Source organism: Ixodes scapularis, unplaced genomic scaffold (assembly GCF_016920785.2).
Source record: "Ixodes scapularis isolate PalLabHiFi unplaced genomic scaffold, ASM1692078v2 PGA_scaffold12__126_contigs__length_90152505, whole genome shotgun sequence".
Taxonomy (NCBI): domain Eukaryota; kingdom Metazoa; phylum Arthropoda; class Arachnida; order Ixodida; family Ixodidae; genus Ixodes; species Ixodes scapularis.
The window spans coordinates 42,415,611-42,441,189 of record NW_024609838.1 but is presented as its reverse complement, the minus strand read 5'-3'; the positions used below and the strand labels follow the sequence as shown (position 1 = coordinate 42,441,189).

The 25,579-nt window shown below is 48.2% G+C and overlaps 1 protein-coding gene across 3 annotated transcripts; it reads left to right on the top strand.

Moving 5' to 3' along the window:
- Positions 1-99: 99 nt before the first annotated feature.
- On the top strand, positions 100-25,551 carry LOC8023657 (zinc finger CCCH domain-containing protein 4). Of its 3 annotated transcripts, none has more exons than XM_042289541.1 (10): positions 100-549; positions 8,285-8,385; positions 9,358-9,575; positions 12,865-13,106; positions 15,760-16,051; positions 16,874-17,095; positions 17,651-18,018; positions 18,821-19,038; positions 21,072-21,712; positions 23,544-25,551. In XM_042289541.1, exons 1-10 carry the CDS (start codon positions 467-469, stop codon positions 24,987-24,989), a joined length of 3,831 nt encoding a protein of 1,276 aa, XP_042145475.1. In that variant the 5' UTR covers positions 100-466; the 3' UTR covers positions 24,990-25,551. The 3 variants fall into 3 exon arrangements, with proteins under 3 accessions (XP_042145475.1, XP_042145476.1, XP_042145477.1); XM_042289542.1 differs by having other exon boundaries at positions 209-549; positions 12,868-13,106; XM_042289543.1 differs by having other exon boundaries at positions 459-682.
- Positions 25,552-25,579: the final 28 nt, after the last annotated feature.

The following is a 25,579-nucleotide window of genomic DNA, read 5'->3' as shown; positions in this document are numbered from 1 at the left end:
AAAAACAAAAAGAAAAAGCATCCTGTCGCTAGCGCTACCTACAGGCTGATATTAACTACTTTGTTATAAAAAATTACCACTACAGCTCGTCGATTTACTGAGAAAAACACCGAACTGTTGAAACGCGTGAGCAGTTTTATTTTTGTTAAAGTTTGATGACGTAGGTTAACACCCCGAGGTCCGCGATTCCGCGTAGCCGCTTGCGTGCGCGGACCAATCAGAGCGTTCCAGCGCGGCGACATGACGTGTTCGTATCCGCCGTGGACAATGACGACGACGACGACGCTGTCGGGCAAATGTGGTGTTTCCCTGGCGAGACGCAGTGTTTTCCGCCGACAATCGAAGGACTATGTCCGCGACTAGCGCTAACATTTGGCCATCACGCTGAAAACCGCCACCCGATAACAAGACCGATCTCTCCTGCAGTCGTGGCGCAGCACATCCGAGAGCCGGCGGCCGCGCGTACATGGCCCTTGAAAGTGTGTTCGCAAAAGCTCTCCCTAAGGTTGGGCATGCGAACAGATACACACAGAATGGAGAAATCCAAAGGTCGGGTACCTACATGATTGGAAAGCGCGAAGTTTCTTTTTAACCCTATTCATTGCACCCTCAAAAGTACGGCAGATGGCTAAACTGTGTGGCTCTCGAATTCGTATCCCCGAGTGAACGGAACTCAACCAAGGTAAACATCTCCGGGGTGGGGGACGGACCTTTTCTTCACCTTCCACGTCGCCATCATGGCGGCGTTTGGGCCTAACCCTAACCGACGCTTTTGGTCGGACCCCGGCGAGCGCGTCTCTTCTTTGCGCTTGCCGATTTGTGCATGGATTAAGAACCTGCTGTGCCTCTTCGGCACCTTTTTCGAGAATTCGACTCTTATCTGAAGTTGGCAGCTTCACTTTCTTTTCTTTTCTGCGATCCGTGCGATGCGGTCCATATGGCGAGAACCTTTCTTGTGCCTCGATCGGCTTTTGTGCTTTTCAAACGTTCACTTGTGCCGAGTGTGTTGCCTAAACCGATCACCAGCAATCGCCGATTAGTTGCCGCGATTTTTTTATTATTTTGTTACTGATGCATTTACTTCTTTAACCGACGCCACCTTAATTCTTGCACTCGTTTGTTTAGCGCTGTCGAAATTGTCAGCCATTTTTAAAATCGAATGTTTTTCGCCAGCTAGCTTGTTGTGCGTAGCTATTTGGAGCCGATTCGGTGCCTAACTGCACTGATTTATCATAATTGGTTACGTTACTTATATTTCTGCTTCTGCAGTGTATATGCGTGACCGTTTTTATTTTTAAATGTGTGTCCCTAATCAGCATACTGACGTGTAGGCGTTGCCGCCTTGTATCCCGAAGTTTGGGCCCCCGAACTTCGCTATCAAATTATGACAAAATCATTGTTTAAAATGTTCAGTTCCAGTGATCACTCCCGTGTGATCTCGATGCGAGTTTCACGTGAAGAGCAATCACTTCAAATACGGCTTTAATCTTTAAATCCGCTCCGCACCCTTTCAGCAGTTCAGCTTATTCAGCAGTTCAGCTTATCTCGGAAGATAATGCCGCTGTAGCTGAAGATCGAAAAGATTTCGGGGTTATTTCCGTATCGCTCCATCAAAATATGACCCACTCGCTCTAAAGAAGAAAACAACAACAAAAAAGTTCGTCACAGAGCGATAGCTCCGTCATGTGACCTAGCACGTGATGCCGTAAAAATAACGGTGTCAGGTGAAAGGGTTCTTTTGCCTCTCCCGCAAGGAGCAAATAAGCAAATGTCTCAAAAAAAGATCGAACGCGCTTTATTTTGAATTCTTTTTTTAGATATGTTTTTTTTTTTCACGCGCGTGACCATGCGACATTCATGGCAACGTAATTCGAGTTCTGAAAAAATTTTCGGGCGTGGGGGTGACTAAAAAATTTGTCCCTCTCCTATGCAGTTTTTTTTTCTTTTCTTTCTTTCTTTTTTTTTAAATTAGCCTGAGCAATTTTTGGAAGGAGTGACCAACTTTTACAAAAGTCGCTTTCAATTTGAAAAAAAAAAAGTAAAGTTTCACAACTACCTAGTGTTAATAAAAAAAAAGGTCCCTGCTACTTTGATTTTTAAATTATTTATTAATAATCACAAAAACACCTCGGCAAAAAAAAAAAAAAAAGTTTGAAAAGCACAGGCAATGTTTGTTTGATTAAGGATGCATGGCACATTAATGCGACGCCACCATTATTTGGAGCTCTCGTGCACAAACTTGATTCTTCACAAAATTCTAAAAGCATATCCCAGCTGTACACTTTCAATGACTTCTTAACAGAGGTTCTTCTCGGACACAGAAGGTCCATGCCGACGTACCCAGGTGCACACTCCGATGATTCAGAGTGAACCTGCTGCAAAACAAAGCATGAAAAGAAACAAAACGAGAACTCTTGGTTTTGTTCCGCACATCAAACATTACCCTTAAATATATTTTCCATCGCAAATCTCTCACGCTGTCCCCCCCTCCCCTCTCAACCCTTTCCGGAAAACGAGAGAAAAAAAAGAAAAGCTTTGAGAGGACAGTTAGCGGCTTCCGATTTTTTAGGAGCCAATTCCGCTGCCCGACTTCGAGACTTTGGGGATGCGAGTATGTCTCGCTTAGCCATCTGCCGACCTTTTGGGGCGTTGCGAGTGTTTGCTCATCTAGACTGTGCATTGTGCAATTTATTGGCACTGTTCTCTGTGATCGTAGTTTTGTGTTGACCAGGAGAGTTACGCGGGCTATTAATTGGGGCTCCTTTGTTTTCGGGTCAGACGGGTGCCTTAAGTCGTCTGCTCTTTCAAACCAGTTCAGTCAAAACCAACGTCGAGCCGTTAACTGATTGGCGGCGTTAGCTTCCTAGACGTTAAAAAGAGGTGTGAAGTACATACCCTCGTTTAATTATTGTGTAAATGGCATTAACAGGGGTTGCCCCTAATTGAAACACTTCGCGCTTCGGAATGTGCCAAAGTTGCAAAGGAGTAGCCCGTCTGACGCTTGTCCGAACGAGGAAATGTTTTGAGTGGCGCCGTTGTCAGATTCGCAAGTTTGGCTTCTTTAGTTTCAGCTAAAACAACTAACTATTATCGTCTCGGGTGCGGGGTTTCAATTTTTGATGGTTGAAATTCGGAAAACTGACTTTTGAAGTGACAGTTGGGTAATTTTTTCTTTTTTAATCTATGAATGCAAATTTTGAGGCACCCCAGATTTGTCGATTGGCGACAAACGGCCCGATTTTTAGCCTCTCGTTTCTACGAAGTATGAACACCCGAAAGCAAAGGACCTCGCTTATGACTGTATAGGAGTAGGCATTTGGCAGTACCCATTGATGCTGATTGGGTATGACTTGTTTCACCATGGAGGGTGTGAAAATTTCACAAGTTCACCCACCTGAATGGTATAGTCAGAATGTCTCCTGTATAATATTTCTTCTAATACTATCAAACTCTTAGTGATGCGCAAGTCGTCGCTGATTCGTTCCTGATCAGTTATCGGTCATCTCCCATATTTCCTTCCTGGAAATTTCGGGCAAATCTGAAAACAGAAAAGCACTCCTTGTGCCCACAAATTTTAATGCATAAGTATCTGCAAGAGTTTTTAGATACCTTTGTGTAAGCATTACTACCTCAAATAACTTAAACATTTGAAATAATACAAAACTAATATCAGAAGATACATCTACTAGGATGTATCCATATTTTGTTAGTACATCGATCTGTGAACTTATGAACTTGCTGTTTTGTAAAGGACAACCAGTTTGACGGGCTGATACAGGCAAAATGCACACAGCTATGGCAGCCAGTGAAATATCTTATTTACAAAGCTCTAGGCAGGTGTCGTGTAAATAGAAATTTAGTTACATTAATACCACACTAAATATCTGCATTAAAAAAAAAAAGCACCATGTGTGTGCTGCAGTGGCCATTTAGCACGTTAAAAAATGCTACCCTCTAAAAAAATAATGGTGAGCTCCCAATGCCCATACAGAAAAATGTGCAGGAAACCTGCACAGTCAAAAGTAAACTGAAGAATGTAAAAATCAAACTAAAAAAATGTAAGTCTTATTTTAAAATATCTAATCTCTCAATGTCCGTTGCAAAACCCAGTTCTCTGGTGACGATGCTCTTAATGCAGCTTGGCTTGAAAATTATTCTTCAGATTTACTCTGCTCAGTTTGCACTCTTCTCAATAGAGGATAGCTAAGAAAGCATTCTCGAAATTTACTATGGCTATTTCGTGCCCTCTGTCCAAAGTAAACTATAGGAATAGTCAAGATATTCTCATATTGCAACAGTTGCAATCTTTTACAAAGAAAGTTTTGAAGGTTTGCTTATTAATGTTTGACCTTGGAGATTGATTAGTTCAGTGTAATTAAAAAACTAAACAGCTCTTTCACATGGGCTTGCATTGTAAAGATGAGTGCCTTCAAAGCCAGATATTAATACGGTGTACCAACTAGCTCTCTCAAAACTTTTTTACATGCTGGAAATTTTCTGAATGTTGCATAATCAACCATACATTCCTGAAAGTAGGTTCACTGAATCCAAACCCTTCATGAGCTAAGCTCACAACGTCAAAGAAAAGTGTTGCCCTACAGGTGCTAATACTTAGTGCAGAAATCAATTTTTGGGCTGAGTGGCAGACTACGGCAGTAAGATGCCTTCTGCATCTTTCGAAAAACTGACCGACACTAAGAAACCTCGGAAATGCGTCCAACTGCAGGCGCAATTTCCAGCAAATGCTGCTATAACGCAACGTGGCGATCCGTTCGAAATGAAATGCTATCATCTTGTGCCTCACAAAAGGCCAAGGGCTCGGGAGCCAGCTGTTGGTCTGCTTTATGCGGAAATAGTGTATAGCATTTTTGCAAGATTCGTCGTTTGAGAAAGAGGGAGAGAGAGCAAGAGGGTTGAGTGCTGCAAGGGAACCTTGGCAACTCTCCTTTGTGTTTCCCAAACAATGCATTTAGTTTATTCGTGGCATTCTTTACGAGCGGAAGGCATTGTCCCGTTGTTTTGACATATCTTCGTCTTTTTTCTACAACCCCTTTTTAAAGTCTTTACTTTTTGCAAATGCAATTAAGTTATTTTTCCTTCTTTTAGGTTTATGCAAAATTATTATATTTCACTATCAGGATGAGAATGGCAGTGCACTTTGACAGTAGCTTATTGCACATCACAAAGTCTGTCTTTGCAAGTTCTGCTCTTTCATGAGTAGCCATGTGACAGGGACATATTCAAAATCTCTGGGCTTTAATACCTCGCACATGGGAGGTACAGATGTGTGTCATAGACCAGGCATTCTTTCTGACCTTCAGTTTCATCAGCGGTCTTGCAGCGATGCAACTGCAAGATCATGTTGAGACACAATTGGTTCTGACAGTGCCAGGAAATCTAGCGGTTTTTGTGGTGTAAAAAAGAGCTATGTGAGAAATGGGCAACTTGTTTTTGTAAAATGTACGCTGAAGCTGTTTTCAGAGTTTAATTTTGCGGCTGCAACGCGAGGAAGAGGTATCACAGATGCTACTGACTCCAGTGTTAACCGATACTAGCGATAGCAAACTCGGTGAATTAATTCTACTAGTTTTACCTGCACTGACTGTGACTGTGACGTCATAGTATCTCTTTCTCCCTCTCTTCTCTTTTGTATTCTCAGCAAAAGCTTTGATCTTAGCTTTTTTTTTAGGGGGGGGGGGGGGGGGAGGGGGGTTGGCTTTTGTTATGTAGTATTATCTGAAGAAACATTTGTTTTGAGACACAGAAAAAAAAAGGGTAGCACACACCCTCTAGACGGCAAGGAACAGTTTTTGTGTTTAAGGAATAGATGAAATTTTCTTAGTCTTTTTTTATATCCTACACAACCCCCCCCCCCCCCCACCAAAAAAAATAAATAAAAGCAGATGTTTTTGCTGCGATTTCTGGAGTGCACAGAGTCATTCCAGAATTGCTCAATAAATTAGAAAATTATGGGAGGCTGCCGTACAGCTTTACGCTTCTGGTTTTCTCGGGTTGTCAGTTTTAGTTGAGAGGCACAGATATAGACGCAAGCAGATGATATGGTGATCGCAGAAATACACAAAGCTTGGTGAAATGCAGTTGTTTGGACATATGCAGTCAAGGCTGCAACCACTTCTGTTGGGAGTGGGATGTAAAGTTTGTAAGCATTCTACAACAAAGTGGCATTGCAGCTCCAGTGCAGTTTTAGTACAGTTTCACTGTTATTGCATTGCATAGCAATGTAGGAGCCTGATGAGAGCATCACTTACAGTGCATTGTAATATCGTGCTGACTGCCCTTCAAGATTGTAATCTTATGGAGTCAAAATACCTGACCTTTTGCAGATGAGACTTCATTTTTTTTCCCTGAAAGAGCGCAAAAGAGAAGCAGTCTTCTTTGTAGCAGCGTTTAATGTTTAAATATTTTTTTGCACTTAGAAATGTGTACGCCTTTATTTATTATTTTTTTATTAAAAAGGTTGAGTAATCAGCCCTATACTGCAAGTTCTTAAGCTCTTGAAAAAAAAGTATTTAATAAGAAGTGAGATAAAAATGGTTGCATATTGCATCTTTCTTGACTAAAGAGAAACCAATTTCTTTTATAAAAAATTTTCCTTTTTATTTTCATCTTTTAAGGGGCTTAGTGCACAGTACAGTTCTTTCCGAAATTCATAGACATATGAAAATTTCCATATGAAAATTGGCACCAACCACCGAAACCAAACTGTTGCTGAGTTTCTGAGAGAGAGGAAGGGGGTGTGTTATTCTAGTTGAGCTGGGTGCTAAGAACTGGGGTAACCAGAGTGCCATATGTGCAACCCCACTATTAGCTTGCTAATGTGTTCAATGCACCACCATTATGATCATTTCATTTTCTGTTAAATTAATTTGTAGACAAAAAATTTTCTGTTTTAGTTTGATTCTGCCGCTACATTTTGCAGTCGTAATGTTAAAACTTCTAAAATGCTTTTAGTGTCTTCAGCCTGTTAGCAGCAGGCAAACTCTGAGCAGGCAACACCCTGCTAGCAGCCCTCTAGCAGACGACTCTCAGAATGTGGACATCGAAAATTGTCCACATTCACAGACATAAGTGGTTTTAAAAATTGCAGTGAAAAAACCAAGTGTTCCAATCAACTGTAGGATTAAAAGACCCTTACTGAACAAGTGAAAAAAAAAATAATTGACACCTCATTTTCTGTTGGAATGACAACAGTTGTCGCAAGGTTCGTTCTTAGTCGTCGTAGATGATACAAAAATGTCCTTTCCAGCCTGCCATGTAGGCAAACATCCCACTGTACTTCCCAGGCCTTCATAAAAGGAGATTAAGTAAATGAAAGGGCGGAAGTTGGACCAGTGGGTAGGAGAGACTAAAAATGCCTAACCAAGAGACAAAAAACAAACAAAAAGAACTAGTTTTGCATGAGGAGTTGTGCATATTTGAACAAGCCTGTTGATTGTCCACAAGGAAATACATGTTTGAAGGAAACTAGACAAGCGTTCCATCACACATACATTCAGTTTACAAAACTCTTCAGGAAGTGGTGCTCAAAAAGTAGGTCGTCGCCGCCTCCACAAACCTTTACTATTTGCATTTTCTAGGGGCATTGTCAGCACCTTAACAACGTTGACAGAAGCACTTTGTAGGGCCTGTGGCAGACATTTAAATGCAGTGAATGTCTTATCTGCTTGTTTTCTATGAGATTGATATAGTGACTGTGGGTCACAAAAGAATATGCATAGTGTTTAGGTGTTTAGAGGGGGCTATCACTGGATTAGCAAAACTAATAGTACTCATTTCTTAAAAGTAAAAGGCTGCAAATGTTAAGTGAGATGACAGGAATGTGCAGAATTCTTGGGGAACACTGCATCCTTGCACAGCAATCTGTTATGCACATGAAGTGACATTTCACCTAGGTGCAAACAGTTCTTGTTCGCACATGAGTTTATTATGGTCAGCGTTGCAACTGGAATTGTGCTGAAACGACCAGAACAGCCTGGCTGACCGTTTTCTTATCGCTTGTCTAGTCAAACTCTCATTTAATGCACGTGCAAATCGTGTTAAGACCATTTGGTGCACCTGGGTACTGCTGTGTGCTCTTTCCGCCTGTGGCTTGTCAACTGTCCTGACATATTCATTTCCGCTTGCACAGTGGTACGCAAAAGGGTTGATTTTCGTTCGTTGAGTGACGGTAAACAGATGTCGAGCCTCCTAACTATGGGCAGAAAATCTAAGACATGGCTACGGCTTGGCGATGGCTTCTGAAACTGAAAACTTTTGGTTACAGCGGTGGCACCGATCCAGATGACCCGGTGTCTCAGGCCGACCTGGAGGAGGGAGAGATCATCGACTCTGGTCAGGAGGACAGCGATGATCAACCGGCCAAAGGCAAGCAGTCGCCGCTCTCTTTGTCATCAAAGAAAATATTGGTGTTTCATATTTTTTTATTAGTCCTTTAGGTTTTTAGAAAACACCCAGTCACATGCATAATTTTCATCTTAGATGCATTGTCTAATTGCCTAAAAATGGGATCCAATCAACACCTAGATAACTAGTGTTTCCAGTTATCCTTGGCATGAGGGTGCATGATTTTTCACTTTGTCTTTAAGGCTAGGATTTTCAGTCATATTCAACTCGAGGGTGCGTGATTTTTTACTTTGTCTTTTAGAGCTCTAATCTGATCAGCCTAGCTCGCAGAATCTAAAAATCCACCAATTACTCTCACACACGTTCTGTTTTTATATGAAACGCACAACTTGTTTATACCCTTTCCCTTCTTTGTGCCGAGGAGAGAAAGGGCAACAAATCTTTCTTTCTTTTCTCAATGCAAAAGACGGAAAGGGCATAACTGATCGCAAGCCTCATGTAGGAGCAAGAAGCGTAGAAGATAATTTGTGAATTTCTAGACTTCGTAAACTAAAAGGGGAACTCTTAAAACTGCTCTAATGCACATGTAACATTCTTTGGCATAATCATTTGGCATTTATCACACATGGATCCTCTTGTGACTAGTAAAAATGAGCAACTCTGTCTACCTATTGATTGAGAGTATTTTAAGTGACAGCATTTATTGGGCCAGCCTCAGAAATTTTGCGTCCGTGGCACAGGGCCTCAACAATGCCACGGCTTTATATTTTCACGGAACCCTCTCAACGTGTCCTCTAGCGGCCTCCTTACTGTGCCCATGAAAGGAGCATAAAGGGGCCCTATAAATGCTGCACACTTAGAACAGCTTTGGAAAATGCCAAAGATACGGTCAGTTTTTCTTACTAACGTCCGAATGGAGAAACAAACGTGCAGAAGCGAGTAAAGGTGTCCCTTGCATAATCGAAATGCGTCACTTTTTGGTGTCATCTTCAGGTACGGCGGCGTCCAAGGGGCCGGCTGGTCCGGGGGCCCAGGGCCCCATGCGCAAGGGTCCCCCCCTGCCCCCCCAAGGAGGCCCCCAGGGAGTCCTCCAAGGAGGCCCCCAGGGAGGCCCCCAGGGAGGCCCCCTGGGCCTGCACCCCCCGTTCCCCAAGCTAGAGAAGCGCAAGCGCAAGAAGCGCAAGAAGGACCCCGAAGGAGGAGAACCCAAGGTGGGTGCTGCCCTCCACGGCTCTGACTGTCGTGCCGAGGAGTGAAAAGGGGGGTCGCCCCCTTTTCTTACGGTCATTCCCTCGTATCCTTAATTTCAGTATGGATACTGGAGCGTAAGTTGCTATCCTTGCACCCGTTGCGGTACAACCTCTCTCCGGCAATTTTAGCAAAAGATAGGTGTGGGTAAACAATAAGTGACTCTGGCTTCACTGCATCCATCTCTTTCAGTATGACAGATGGAGCGTAAGTTGTCGCAGGCACAGGGCTCAGTTCACACCCTGTGCTACTATCTGTTGTGACGTCTAACTCTACTATTGCTGTATCTCGGCTTAGTATAACCTGCATCGTCCAATTTATTTTCAGTATGACGATTGGAGCGTGAGTTGTCGGAAGAATTTTCTTTTTGCCGGTTTTCCTTGCTTGCCTGGAAGTGTCGTGGAGCGAGCCAACTTTCTCGCAACTTATTTCCAGTATGACGACTCCAGCGTAAGTCGCCTCGGGTGCAGGAACCTGAATTGAATGTTTGTTTTTATTTCGACATATCTCAGAGTGGAAACTGGAAGTGGGCGTGCAAAAACGGCATAACTTGCTTAAAGTTTGGTTGTCTAGCCCAATTGGAAATTAATAAAAATTATTATTAGATTTCCGGAATACACATTTTCTTCAGGTCTAAGGGTTGAGTGCAAATGTTAAGATTTTGTGTGAAAAGAAAAATTTTTTTTCTAGAGGAGATAGATGCAGCTGGTAGACCCTTTCAAATTAGTTGTGCTTAGATGCACATGGCTAATTCTCTATTATATCATTTTGTTTACAGTCCGAATACTCAAGTGTAAGTTTCCTCCAATTTAGGTTCATTCAGCCAAAATCACTCTGTGTAGCCGTATATTGTTGAGCACAAAGCAAAGCGACTCCACATTTTCTCTCTTATGTGTAGGAGAACTATTCCACTGTAAGTGTTTCCCTAGAGTAGGTTCTTTCATATGAAAATCTCTGCTTAATAGACAAAAAAAAGCAACTAAGGAAACGGCATGAAGAAACATAGGGACAGGCTGAAGAAATGGACAGAAACAACACTGATTTTTAACCGAGTAGTGTTTGTTCCGAAGAACATATAAATAAAATTAAAATGACAGAAAACATTTATTTGAAAGTCAGTGCTGGTTTTTTTCTACCTGCCCTAGTATTCCTCCAAGCTAGGTTTTTTTGTGCTTCGTAATTGTGCCAACTAGCCTAAATCATGCATCCATGTTGGATCTACTTTGAAGTGACAGTTCCATTGCACATCCTTGTTTTCAGGATGAATATTCGAGTGTAAGTTACCCTGGCATTCAAGTGTCTTTTGTCTGGTTGTTGGGCTATAGTGACAATATTTGTCAGAGTGCCAAGTATCGCACATTAGGGTGACGAATGTTGTCACTCTGGCAGCCTGAAATGTGCAGAAATCGGTAACCCAGTTTGTCACATGCAGCCGCACCATACTCTCTAAAAAGCCCGCCGCTGCATTGGGTTCAAACTTGAGTTGCACGACTCTCCGAATGTTCTAGTATTTCTTAGCTGGAACGGAAGGCCTTGTGTTTATAATGTTATAGTGCTGCGCGCCAAGTAGGCAGCGCGGCCGTAGCCTAACTGTTATCGCGCTTGCCTCCCACGCGAAGGGCCAGGGTTCGATTCCTGGCCGCGACTATGCATTTTTGTTAACACTGTAATGTGATGTTCTGGTGAAATCGAGAACCGTCTAGCTGATTTGAGGTCGGAATGTTCTACGCGTCGATCCTTCTACGTCGAATGCTCCAGAAGCCAACGTGTGTACAAAAGCGGCTCCGCGGGCAAGCCGGAGCTAGTCTCGCCCTAGCGTTCGACTCTGCTGCCACGCCGACTTCGACGCCCGCGACGCTCTATTATTATCTTTTGTACTCTTTTCAAAATGTCACGGGTGGTGACTAAAAAACAATAAACAGGAAGAAATAAACGTTTAATGTGGCGAACTTGTGGCAAAAATAAAAGAGTACAAAAGATAATAATAGAGCGTCGCGGGCGTCGAAGTCGGCTTGGCAGCAGAGTCGAACGCTGGGGCGAGACTGGCTCCGGCTTGCCCGCGGAGCCGCTTTTGTACACACGTTGGCTTCTGGAGCATTCGACGTAGAAGGTTTGACGCGTAGAACATTCTGACCTCGAATCAGCTAGACGGTTCTCGATTTCACCAGAACATCACATTACAGTGTTAACAAAAATGCATAGTCGCGGCCAGGAATCGAACCCTGGCCCTTCGCGTGGGAGGCAAGCGCGATAACCGTTAGGCTACGGCCGCGCTGCCTACTTTGCGCGCGGCAATAGCAAGGTGTAGCTCCAATGATGGCAGTAGGGTTTTGGTAATGCCGGATCGAAGTGGCACGCAGTTAGCATTAGGTCTCTGAATCTTCTCTTTCAGGAGGACGACTATTTCGACGTAAGTTTCCAAGTCGGAGGGGTCTGAGCACGACATATCGGGCTGGCAGCTTACTTACTGTTTGGCGTTTCCAGAAGGTTATTGCTTTGAAATAGTGAGCCTTGGGAATCGGGGGCATTAGAGTCAGCGTCAGGTGTGTGTCTATTCTAGAGGTGATTGTAGCATCATAATGCTGGAGTTGCGACTTCTACAGAGTGATCAGGATGAGCCACATTGTCTTCCGCTAATCTTTTTCAGGCACCACGTTGAAATAGCTCGCTCAAACAATGGTTGGCACACAGAAAATCGGTTTGGGTTGTCGAGCGTGACTTTTTCCAGCTCCACGCGTTTTTGGTGTGCACAGTAAGGTTGATGGGAGGGGCAGTCATCAAGTTCGGGTTGAGGCGATTTGTGCTCAGTTCAAACGACTCGCTTTGTCCGAAATATAGGTCACTGCTCCAAATCGACGAGGGGAATTCACCATTCACTTCTTAACGAGATGAATGAGGTAGTTTTTCCTGTTAAACGGGGGTTAATCGAGATCAAGGTCTTCCCCAAAATCCGTCGTTTGGCTGCATCGAGAGAAGACACGTTAGGAACCTCTACCTTTGAGCAGAGCTGAGTGGCACATACATTTCGGGCAACATGGTGAAGTCGTTACCGCAGTTTTGGAAATTTTTTAGTGTGCGTGAGACGCCGGAATGTTACCTTCAATAATGTTCCGGCATCTCACGCACGCTTGATGTGGGACCTGTCTGTTCCACCATGTTCACCATGGAAAGCCTGAAATCGTTGGAGAAACGTCGAGGAACCGTCGCGGGAATGCCGGCTGTCTAACCGCTCCCTCCGTCTCCGCCGTGCAGCAGAAGCGGGCGCACTACGTGGACCACGATCGGATGGTGGACGACACAGTGTGGTTTCCGCCGGAGTCGAACGTGCCACTGGGACACCACCCCGGCGGCGGGCAGCACCCGGGCCACCGCGGCGGCGGGCGGGGGGGACACCACCCCCACCTCCCGCAGCCCCACCACCAGCACCCCCATGGTGGACCCATGCCTCCGAGGGAATTCGGGTCCCCGGGACCGTACGACGACGGCTTCATGCAGTGAGTGGGCGGCTCTTCTGTCTCGTTAGGTTCTGAGCGGCAACTGTAGCTACTGGGCAAGTTAACCCTTTGACAATTGGCAACACCTCCCGCGGTCACACAGTCAAAGTGTTAAAGGGGCACTAAAGTGTATTTTGAATTATACATTACTGAAAGAATAAACGCAGGGACGGACACGCAAAATGTGTCATCTCCCCGTCCCCGCGTGTATTCTTTCAGTAACACATAATTCCATCAATGTTCTCACCTTCTAAACTTACTATTTTGAGATAATATGGTTATGGGGCAAACTCAAACTGTGCAGCTTAAGCATCTTAAAAAGAAATAATTACAATGATGCATGGGTTTTTTTCTCTGTCGAAAATGTGAGCCAACGTCCCGCTACGCAACTTTTCCGAGATCTTGGATAAGGAGCATGATGCAATGTTTGGTGGCTTTTTTTTTTTTTTTTTTTTATAAAGAAAAAGCCACGCATAATTGTCATTTTGATTTTTTTTTTTTTTTTTTTTTATGCTTAGGGCACATGCGTTGTTGAGTTTGTGCCCTAAAAATATGATTGCAAACTACACTTTAGTGGCCCACCGAGGCCATATTGCCACATAGTGGGCGATTCAAGGAGCAGCCAGGCTTTTTAAATCGACCGCAAAATTCGGATTCTTAACTCATCGCGCTACAACCTTGTGCAGCGTTGCCTACAGATGGTGCATTTTTTTTGTGTAAAATTTGCAAAGAGCGAACTTACCCGAGAAAAAAAGAAAAAGGCTTAACTCTTATGGAAACGCAGCGAAGGCACCGATCTTCATATTATAAGGTGCCTAATGGTTTGAAGACCGGTGGCTTTGCTGCGTTTCCATAGGAGCTAAGCCTTTTTCTTTTTTTTCTTCTTTTTTTTTCAGGTAAGTTCGCTCTTTGCAAATTTTACAAAAAAAAAAGCACTATCTGTGGGCAAAGCTGCACAAAGTCGTAGCGCAATAGGTAAAGAAACTGAATTTTGCGGTCGATTTAAAGAGCCTGGCCGCTCCTTGAATCGCCGTGTAGAACCAGCATTGTGAGTCGTCGCTGGCACTCACCACACAACGACTTGCAGCACCGGGTCAACTTCCGCCCTTTATTTATTTGCCCAATACACCGAGCAAATGAACAATGTGCCGAGTGGGCAGAGGTGGACCGTAACAGCCCAGTCCCGCTGGAGAGGCGTTCAACAAATGCGGCCTGCAGACGCGCCAAATGTGGTTGCTCGCCTATTTCCTGGTAGCACACCCTCGGTTAACACTCAACATCTATCTAACACTTCTAAGTTGTTCTTGTTTGGAATCTTGAATTCTGTATTTGTCAACCGCCATTAATGGCTGGGTCGCATGTTTGAGTGGGACAGACCGCTTAATAACCGCCTGGGACTGCTCTTGATGAGAGAACATTCAGGCACTGGCATCGGGCAGCCACATACTTTATGCGTCGTTCTCCCATCGTGCGCACTATGTGATTTTGACGTCATAAGCAGCCACTCATTATAGGCACTGCATAGATTTGGTCTTGCAAATACTGCCAAACCTCCGGTGGAGTTGTACGCAGATGGGCAGCATTCCGGGGCTCCCCCATGGATGATGCCAGCGTGGTGTCTCGTCGCGAACGGTTGCAGGTTGTTGGTCAATCACACTCGAAACAAACACATGCGAACCAGCCGTTGGCAGACTGGGTGGGACTGCTGTAATTTCGGAACTGCAACCACCCGTCTTCCTTCTCTTTATAGACTGTTGCCCTGCGAGGAGAGGCTGGCGTATGCGCAGTTGAGGGCACTAGTGCTAGAGGAGATGCGTAACGAGGGCCACCTCTTGCGAGCCCGTTCGTGCGACACGTAAGACGCACCATTTGACGGGGTCGGGCGCACTTGCATGCGGTGCCGTCTGCACGGTGTCGGTCGCCTTCCGTTGTCCCGGTGTCTCTGTGAATCGGTTGGCGTGGAACTGGGAGGTGGTACAAGGGCATTGAACTTTGAATGGCTCGTGGCAATGTCATCACATCTACTTCCCTTTAGGGCGCATAGGTGGTCAACTGGCACTTTATGTGGGGAGCTTAGCGAACGATGGGGCACAGATAATGTTCTTGCGCGATAAACGCCTCCCATGCTGTGATGCTGAGCGTGACATTTTACGGGCCGTTTGTCGTGATTTTTTCAAGATGGGGATACGGTGCAACCCACTTATGACTTAAGTTTTGCTTATTGTGCTTGTTGTATCGGGAGTTGTAAGTGAGCCTACATTCAAATGTGGTGAGCCTCGTTCAACATTTTTTGTTTCCACCATGTGCTGGTTTGAATAGAATTTTGTTATTACAGAAGTTTGTTATAAGAGAATTTTGTTATTACAGAAGTTATAAGAAAAATTTGATTACATAAGTGTTAGCGCAGAATTTTGTTATAACAGAAGTTTGTTTTGACAGCAGCTGGTTATAACAGAAGTTGGTTAAAACTGAAGTTTGTTACGACAGAAGTCTGTTATAACGGAAGTTTGTTATAAGTCGACCTGGTATAAGTGTGCTGCACAAAGTACTCGCACAACTCTCTTTCTGGCAGTTCTCGTGCTTTTAAGCACAGGATCCCACCACCGTTTGTCTCTCGTCTCGTTGCATTTGTGGCGGTGTCCGTTCCTCCCAGGTCCCCCCGTGGCTGCAACTCGCCCGACGGGGGTCCGGGGGGCCCCGAATGTCCCCAGGAGGGGATGGGTGGTCCCCCCCACCAGGGGTTCCCACAGGGGGGCCGGGGGGCCCACAGGGGCAGGGGTGGCAAGCCTCACCCCATGGACATGCGGAGGGGGCCTCCCAAGAAGAAGAGGAGGAAGAAGCTCATGGGAGGGGCCAGGGGCAACAAGAGGGGCGGCGGCGGAGGGGGGGACGGTTCCAAGTCACGCTCCGTCTGCAAGTTCTACCTCGAGTCCAAGTGCGTCAAGGTGCGTGGGGCCCCGACCGAAGACGCAGGGAAGGCGTCTTCGGGCGCGACTGGGGTTAGCCATTGAGTCGCAGTCTGTTGCAAGCAGTCGGGAGCGACATAGTCACGTCAGCTGCCGAAGCTTTCGGTTGCGCATTTCAGCTTGGGTGGTTACCACTACTAATTCTTTATCCCTTGCCGGGCTATCCCAAATGCCCTTCGTTGGTTCGGGATGAAAACACCCAAAGTTTAAATTTGTCAAACTTGACACGTCCGTGTCCGTAACTTTGAAAGGTGCACAAGTTGCGCAGGTTCTTAGGTGAGGTAAGAACCTCTAATGTTGAGAGCGTGGGCACTTATCTTCTGTGCTCTTATTCCCTAGGAAGTGATTGGAAAAGTTATAAAAATAATCTCAGCCGAGTCCGTTCGCGAGAAGCTGGCCGGCGATGCCGGGAGTCTTATGCGTCCCACCTAGGGAAACTCTAGAATTTCGACCTTCTGCACAGCTTTAGCTGAAGAAAAAAAAGGCACTGGGGATTTCGGACGCAAAATTTTACACCGGTGGCCACGTTGTGCTCATTTCAGTGAAATACCACTAGAGCAAACTTCGAGGAACCCCCCAAAAGAAGTTTGATTAAGGGAAGGTTCCCTCAACGGAGTGCATTGAATGCTATAAAAATTTGCTGGAGACTTTAACAAGTTTGTCCAAATGAAGTTCATTCGAGTGATGTTTTACCGTACAACCCCGACCGTAGCTTTGGTAACCACTCTAGACATTCCTGTGTCTGCAGGATCAACAGCTTTCCTTGTTCGACGTGTCTCCCTCCTTCCGCGTGCATTCCAGGGGGCCGAGTGCCCGTTCTCCCACGACGCACCTCAGGCACGCAAGCGCGACATGTGCAAGTTCTACCTGAGTGGGTACTGTGCTCGCGGGGAACACTGCTCCTTCATGCACCAGGAGTTCCCCTGCAAGTTCTTCCACACGGGGGCCAAGTGCTTTGCAGACGCCAGCTGCCGCTTCTCCCACCAGCCTCTGACGGAGGAGACTCAGCGCCTCCTCGGCAGGGTAAGCTGGGCGTTCCCTTCCTCTTGCCGTGCCAACGTCCGAGCTCCGAAAAGCTCCAAGAACTCCTGAACGTGCATTCTTGGAGTTCTTAATAGGGCTGGCTCACGAGCTTCCGGGCAAGTGCCATCGTCTCGTTGGAACTGCTTGTGATTGCTTACGACAAGGGAAGACATTGACGTTACCTGTCGGGTAGCCCGGGAACATTGCCGATCCGTGTATAACTAGAATGAGTGTTTCCCTGTATGTGCGAGAAGAAATTTAAGCACTATCTACAAGAAATGTTGGCTTATGACATTGTCAGCATTATTTCGATCCCAAGGTGAAAGGAAGATGTCTCCAGCACATGCTCGTCACCTTCTGTTGTCGTGCTTTGGCTGTGCCAAGCAACAACAGAAGGCATTTGTGCCTTCTGTGGTGCTTTGGTGCCTCTAAGCAAAACAGTTTACTCAGATTGGTTTCTGAAGAACTCACTTTGAGAAGCCGCGTATTTAGGTAGCGAGACTGAACTCTGGAAAGTGTCTGGCGGTTTCTGAGCCACACCTGTTTTCGACGCAGTACCTGGACAACAGCCACGGTCCGCCCCGCATGGAAGAAGACAACGGCGGACCGCCAGACCGTGGGGACGGCGACATGGGACCCCCTGAGGACAGGGGGGACCCGCGTGGACCCCCGGAGCGCGGGGAGGACCGGGGCGAAGGGGGGCCCCCGCCGGGGGAGGAGGAGTTCTTGGGGTGCCCGCCCCACATGCTCAAGAGGCCCTCCTTGCTGGGCTCGCCCCCGCGGCACGTGAAAGAGGCCGCCGAGTCGTGGCGCATGCAGTTCCTCGGCGGACCCCCCGGACCCCCGGGGGTCCCCTTCACCCAGCAGGGCCCCCCCATGATGAGCCCTCCCAGGGGACCGCCCCAGATGGGCTTTCCACCGAGGTGAGAGCACCCCTTTAAGTGGCCACTTCCGAGCGAAATTCCTTTCCCGATAGCATTGTCACCATTCAGGAATCACCTAGCTTCAGAGCTGCTCTTGCAGCTTTCTTAATAAGCACATAGCAACCTTTTGAGTTTTTTATTGTTTTGAATTTGTTGTATTTTATTTGCCTCCCCTTATGTGAAGTCCAATGGGCACTTTAAGGGTATGAATAAATTAATTAATGAAAGCCTGCGCCGCAACTGTCAGGAAATGTCCCTGCAATGTTCCACAAAAAGCTCGAGGCTCGTAATAAATTAGTGGACGGAAGAAATGGCTCTACACCCTCGGCTATAGAGTCTAGCCCAATCGTATTCAACCCGGGTATTTCCAATTATTTCTTTTTTTTAACAGTCTTAAACATCCCCTCAAAAATCCCATTAAAAGCGTAGGAGCTTCTAATGGGATGGCATCTGTGTCAAACTCCCACCACCAGGTTGTGTCTTGGGCGGCGGCAGATAGACAGACTAGATGGTATAAGTCGACGGCCTAGTTGGTTAAACATCACAAGGACATTTGGCGCAAAGGACCAGTAGAAGACCGGACAGGACAAGCACTACTTGTCCCGTCCATCCTTCTGCTTGTGCTTTGTCCTTTGTGCCAACTGTTTTTGTGAGGCCACTAGATCGCTCCGACCTTTGGAAGGGGTCTGTCTTGCACATCACAATTTGATTGACAGATTGAAATACGACCGCAGACCTTGTTTCCTTTCCGTCGCGTCTGTTCGCCGAGAAGCCCATCTGAGGGGGCGTGGGGTGCTCGCAGGCCAAGCTTCTACATGGACACCCTGCAGTGCTCCCCAGTGCGGGGCATGCCCATGGCGGGTGGCACGCCGCCCCACGCCGGCCACCCCGGCATGGGGCCCCTCCCGCTGTGCCTGGACGAAGGGTTTGGGCCAGGGCCCATGCCCATGGGTGGTGCCGGACCCCACCCTGGCGGTTTCTGCTCGCCGGACATCTCTTCGCCGCCCCTTCAGGACCAAGGTAGGTGTGGCCGTGGGTGCCCGGGGGCCGTCGTCGGGATGTGCCGGGATGTGCCCTGCCATTCTTTATGTGGACGTGTGTTGTCTGCATGGGGACAAGCCGACATAGGTTCACTATGGGTCTAGGGAACGATCGGCCGGGTAGGCCTTGAGGGTAACCCTTCGGTTTTAAGGAACAACCCTCTCTACCTCGTAAAGGCCCGTTCACACTCTTGCGACCGAGTACGACTGAGAGAGACGAGATCTCTTAAAACTTCTTAAATGTTATTAGAATGAGGGAACACACTGGCATTGTGGCGCCATCTATGCGGTGACCCTAGAACTGCATTTCACAAGAGCGAAGGTTTTGCGGGATTTTCGAGGTCAAATGTGCGTAATACCCATAGAAAGGCTCGTTTATAACATTGACAAAAGTTTTTGAGCCAAGAAAGAAAGGATAATGCGCGAGAAATAAAAAAAATGTGCCGGACCGCCGAGTTTACACTGCTTCCCAATAGATGGCGCCAGTGTGTTCTCTGGTTTAAGAAGTTTTAAGGAACATGGGTTTAAGAGGTCGCAACAGTGTGAACGGGCCTTAAGGCACATTCAGTGGTATGTACATTTTTTTCAAAGCACAAACTATGTAGCAGGCTAATTAGAAGCAGACACCCCTTTTCTTTCTTCTTTTTGAACAATGGGTTTGTTTTTAGTTACACTGCTTGCACCAGCTATGCTCGGTTCACGCTGCTTATTTCGATTCATGAGCGTAGCCCACCTTAAACACGTGCCGGAAGTCCACTTCCCTGCACTTTCCTGCACTGCGCTTCAATTTTTTCTCCATGGGTGCAGGTTGGAGCAAGTTAATCGAGTGAGCCCAATAGGTGCCAGGAACATCAAAATGGATGAAACAAAGCCCCGAGTGGACTTTGTTTCTTCGTAAGTGTGAGCAAGGCCAGGGCTGTAAGCATGTGCACATTGTTTCAAATGACACTTCCATTGACGAGGGTGCTTTGTACCCTTGTCAATGGTTCTAAGTGTTATGCTTGCTATTGTACCTTTTCCTTTGCTTGCACTTAGGATGCCACAGATTTTATTAATATACATTTTCAGGTTTTCAAAGACCCTCCGTTGCGTCAGCAGAGCATTATAAGTTGGGTTTCGTGTTTTCATAGTTTATTTTTTTTTGGAATTGGGGGAGTGTTTTTTCTGGGTTTATTTTTTCCCACAGATTCCAGGGTGTTTCTTTTTTTCCCACAAATTGAGGGATGTTTTTTGGGGGGATTTATTTCTTCCCACAAAATAGGGAGCGTTTTTTCAGTGTTTATTTTTTCCCACAAATTTGAGGGTGTTTGTCCGGGCTTTATTTTGTAGAGTGAGCTACACTGGCCGAGGTTGAGCAGTTTCGCATGGCTCGCATAATGAGCCGTGCTCCGTGCTGCGCATGCGTGAGGAGCAGTGACGTCTCATGGCGCACAGCTGGCGCGCCGGAGCCGCCGCTGCCGCGCGCTTTGCCGCCGCCGCGCTTGCCTCACCAGTCTGCGCATTCCAGAGGAGTGACGTCATAGCCACAGCAGACGCACTGGCGCCGCCGCGTGCCCAGCTGTGCGCCTTCGTTGCGCAGTAGCCAAGTCTGAAGCTGCACCAGAGCCGCTTGATAGCGCCTCTCATTTTGTGCGCATAAGCTCACGCTACGTATATCCTGGCATAGCCGAGCTAAGCCACCACAATTTTTTTTTCTACAGATTTGGGTGTGTTTTTTTGAAGATTTATTTTTTCCCACAAATTCGGTAATTCTGAAAACCAAATTTAGGAGTAAAAAAAAAAAAATCTATGGTAGGCTATTGGGAGGAGATTTCCCCGCACATGACCTGAATACTTGAATTCGGGGTTTTTCTGTATTCCCCAGTTTTGATTAAACTTTCTCGGGGAGTTAATTTTCGGGGATCATCGGTATTTAAGAAAAACCCAGGACCCTGATTATAAGCAGTCCTTCACTTACCTTCAGCATTCCAAACGCTCAATAAGTTTCATTGCAGTTTGCCGTTTGCGTTGCAGGTCCTTCCTTTATCGGCGATCCCCGTTCCATGGGCTCCGATGGCATGCCCCAGATGGGAGTCTTCTTCGATCCGAGCCAAGACCAGTCAATGAGCCCACCCCCCCAGCAGCAGCAGCAGCAACCGCCGCCGCCGTCGCAACACCAACAGCAGTCCATCCCTGGCCTAACACTGACTGAATTTGAGGGTTCCCGCTCTTCGCCGCTGCCTCCCCAGCAGACCGCCATCCCGGGACTGGACCTGGTCGACCAAGACTCGGCGCAGAGTCCGTCGAGGCAAGGCGGCAGCGACGACGCAGAGAAGGACGCAAACAACAGCGACGACGAGATGTGGCAGCCGTCAGAGCGGAAGGGTCTCCCGCCAAACCTGCCGTGGCGCCAACGCCAGCTGTTCCTCCGGATTCAGCAACAGCAGAAGGAGCAGCGGGCCGCCGAAGAGGGCGGGGCTCTGGCCGCGGAGTCTCCGAGCCATCCGGCAGAGGCAGAGAAGGAGGAGCAGGGGTCGAAGGGCACCGAGGTGTTGGAGGAAGAAAAGAAAGCCGTGGCGGCTGTGGCTGCAGACGTCGGGAGCAGCGACGACGACGAGGACTACGACGACGACCAGCCGCTGACAGCCGTGCTCAAAAAGCTGCAGGAGCAGACGGTGGGTGGTCGTCCGTGGCTTGTAAAGATGCCGATGTCCCGGAGAACTCGTACGTTTTTCGCGCAAAATACTAGATTGCAGTGTAGAGGCACTACCCAAAAATTTATTTCGCTGCAGTCGGCCAAGTCGCATCTAAACCGTAGACTGGTGCAAGGTGCTGCAACAACAAAGTGTATGATGGAGTCGTGGAAGTGGCTCCCACACACTTTGTTAGCAAATGCAGTTTGCAAACGAGGTGTTTGCACAGCTATTGGTTTTGTTTGCAATAGCCAGCCACTTTGCAAGCAAATGCCCGCACTATTAGGTACAGTAAAACCTCGTTAATTCAACCCCCGCTAATTCGGAAATTCGGATAATTTGAACTGCCGATCCGGTCCCGTCAAACGTATGCATTAGTCAATGGCAGCAAACGCTCATTAATTCGGAGGGAACGCGGCGCACCATGGTTAATTCGGACAAATTCGGCAGGTGGCGCTAGCTACCGTACGTTCGAAAGGATCCATCGGAGGTGCACACGTGGTTTTTCCAGTTTTCCCATGGCTCTTCGCTCTTCCGGTTCTCCGTGTTTCGCACCAGTCTTGCTCTGTATTGCCGTGCTTCAGCACGTTACTCTTCTTGCATGGAGGTGGCAGAAGCGTAGCTGAAACGGAAAAAGGGTAGCACAAGGGACCGACGACCGGAATGGCAAAATCCCAACACGCGGGGCTATTGTTCCCGAGCGTGCCCATAGCGAGTGGCAGTCACGTTTTATGCCTCAACGCGGGGATCCTAAAGCCCGCCATTTTAACAGCTATCTTATCCCTCAATTTTTGCCGGCCACCCCCGCGTTGAAAAATGCAACATGACAGGCACTCTCGCTATTGGCGCGCTTGGGACAAATAGCGCCGGGTGTCGCGATTTCGCCGCTCTGATTATTGGTTCGTTGTGCTACTCGTTTTCCGTTGCAGCTGTACTAGGCTAAGAATTTAGCGATGAAAGGGGAAATACTGAGGGCCTTGAAGGACGGCGTCTCTCGACAAGTGACGGAAAGTTACGACGTCAAGAGAAGCAGTTTGGCCGATATCGAGAGCGAGAAGTTCAACGCGAAAAGAAAGCGGCCTTGGAAGGTGGTGCACCCGAAACTAGAAGAGGCTTTGCTGTGCTATATTGTCCGCGCACGGGATGCGTAGCTCCGACAGTGCGAGTGCGGTGGAGCACTCGACTGCACTAAGGAAAGTTGCCGTCTCCACCCAAGTATCGTCCAGAAAGCAGGCGGTAATAACAGATTTCTTAAAATAAAGGTATGTCACAGGGAAACGTTTTCGCGCTGTTTTCTTTGTCCTTTCAATATTTCGACTTTCGGATAATTTGGCCATTTTTGCCGGTCCCATGAGATCTGAATTAACGAGGTTTTACTGTAGTTTACGTGCTCCTGCCGCTAGGGGCTGGGTGACAAAAGCTGCCACCCGTTTCAGTGATGAGTGCAGCCATGCGCCCCTTTTGGGGGTCTTTTGTCAAAAAATATCTAACCGCAAAAGCAGGATAGGCAGCCTTTGGGAGGCGGACTATCATTGTGAACCTTATGGTATGCCTCATGATTGCATTGTCGAATGGATTCTTTGCCGTCATCTCGACCGCTCTGGTCGGTGAATCGAAAAATCTTTTTAAACGCTTTGTTAAGCATTAATGAAAAAACAGTTTACCATTTTTTACCACCTGAGACTGGGTTGCATTTTTTTGCATTTTTTACAGAGAGAGAAAATAAATGTAGGCTCGGAGCAATATATTTTTTTAATTACTGTTTGTTGCATAGAAGGATTCTAACCTCTTTTTTGCCCCTGCCACTTCACAGCCGGTGGAGGAAAGCAGCGCACCTGCCAAGTGCCCGGGCGGCACGGCAGTGCCACCGCTCCTGCCCACGCCGTCCGTCACTGCAGCCCCGTCCCCGGGAACCATCAACTTCGCCGAGATGATGAGCAGAATCGAGCAGCAAGTCCCCAGCCAATCGCAGACAAACTTCTGGAAGCACCTCTTCTCCTCAGTGCCCGCGTCAGCGACGACCCCGGCCGTCGAGTCCGCCCCCGTCCCGACGCCGCCCACCCCAGCGCCACCCGCTAGCCGCGACCCCCGGCGCGCCCGCGCCGAAGCGCAGCAGCTTCCCAAAGCGCCGACGGATGTGCCGCAGTCGTCAAGAGACCCCAGGCTCCGAGAAAAGCTGCCCCTGCCCCCACCTCCCAAGACTGAAGTCACGTTCGTCGAGTCAAAGGACGGGGACGCGCCGTACCGGCTTGTGTCGATCCTGCGAGCATTGCCAAACTACGACGACGTCGCGCGAGGCGGCTCGCTGCCCCAGTCCAAGCTCCGGAGCGACCCGCGTTTCGCCAAGTATGTCGTCAACTTGCCGCCGGAAGCGCCTAAGCCCGCCGCCGTCGCAAAGCCCGCCGTCGCGAAGCCTTCGATTTCGGAGCTTCCGTTCCCACCACCCCCGCCGCCGCCGCCCAAGCCCGTAGGTGTGAGCAGAAGAGATCCGCGCATGGCGCGTCACCTCGAGCAGCAGCAGCAGCACCCCCCGCCGGAAAAAAGGACAGTCGTCGCAGCGGAACCACAGAAAACCCCCGTTGCTGCGCCTGAAGTTCATCGGCTTCCGCCCCAGGTACAACCGATGGCCCCGAAAACGGATCCGCGGAAAGCGGCTGCAATGGCGGCAGCCTCTACACACGCGAATGGAGGAACGGCCGTCCCTCCCATCGTGAGGATAGACCCGCGCCTAGCGAGACGGCTGGAGCAGATGCAGCAGAAACAGCAGCAGCAGACGACGACGATGGACTCTAGTAGTCCGGCCGTGAAGAAAGATGAAGAGATGGAAGTCACCGAACCCATCGACACAAAACCGCCGCCTCCGCCTCCGCCGAAGCGGGATCCGCGGCAGAAGAGCAAGAGCGTCCGGAATCCGCGAGGGGGACTGGTGGCCCGCAAGAATCGAATGGACTACGCCTCGCCACTGAGCTCATACGAGAGCGAGGGGGACAGGCCGAGCGGCTACAGCAGCTACCAGCGGCGACCGCAGCCGCGACCGCCCGTTCCTCCCGCCCCGGTCGATGCGCCGCCCCTTGTCGCAGTCCCTCTGCCGGTTGCGTTGCCGAGCCCCGTGGTCCCCACGCCGAACCCCGCCCCGCAGATCATGCCGCCGCAGTCCGCGATCATCTCGGATGCGCTGCTGTGCGACGCGGACCAAGCGATCAAGTCACTGAAGGACGTTTTCAAGACGAAAGACCCCACCGCTTCTCCGTTCTGCTGAAGTGTTTTTTTTTTTTCTTCGCATCATTGTTGTTATTGTAAATACGATAAACTCCATAAAGACGATCGCAAACTCGAGCAAGCGGCGGAAGTGAAAAACACTCGTGCTGGCTCGGGACGGTGCGAGGCGCCTCGATGTACATAGCTAAAACGTGCGGAATGATGCCTGTAGCGGAAGATTCTCGACGTAATGCGCAAGGTTCGTGCCGCGATGCATCGGAGGATGCCGTCGAGACAATCGGGAGGGGTGTACAAAGTTTCCCGGCATGGCAGACTGTCGTTTCGAGGCCCCTTCCCACTCAGGCGGTCTGCGCGAGTGGTTTTGTCGGGCCTCTTCGACGCATCTAAACATCGTACGTTTCGTTTCGACCCATTTCTTCTGGACGCCCGCGGCCATTGTGGGGTTCGTGGAGCCCATCTTGACTGCCCACCTCTCTTGCCCGGTGGCCCCGTTGCGCGTAGAAAGGTCAACACGGCGGCTCGGATTGTCCGGCCGCGACGCCTTTTGTCGGGGTTCCTTCTTAATGCCAATAAAAGGACACCAATAGCGTCTGTATAGCTGATCTCTCTTGCGACTTGTCGGTGCTCGCC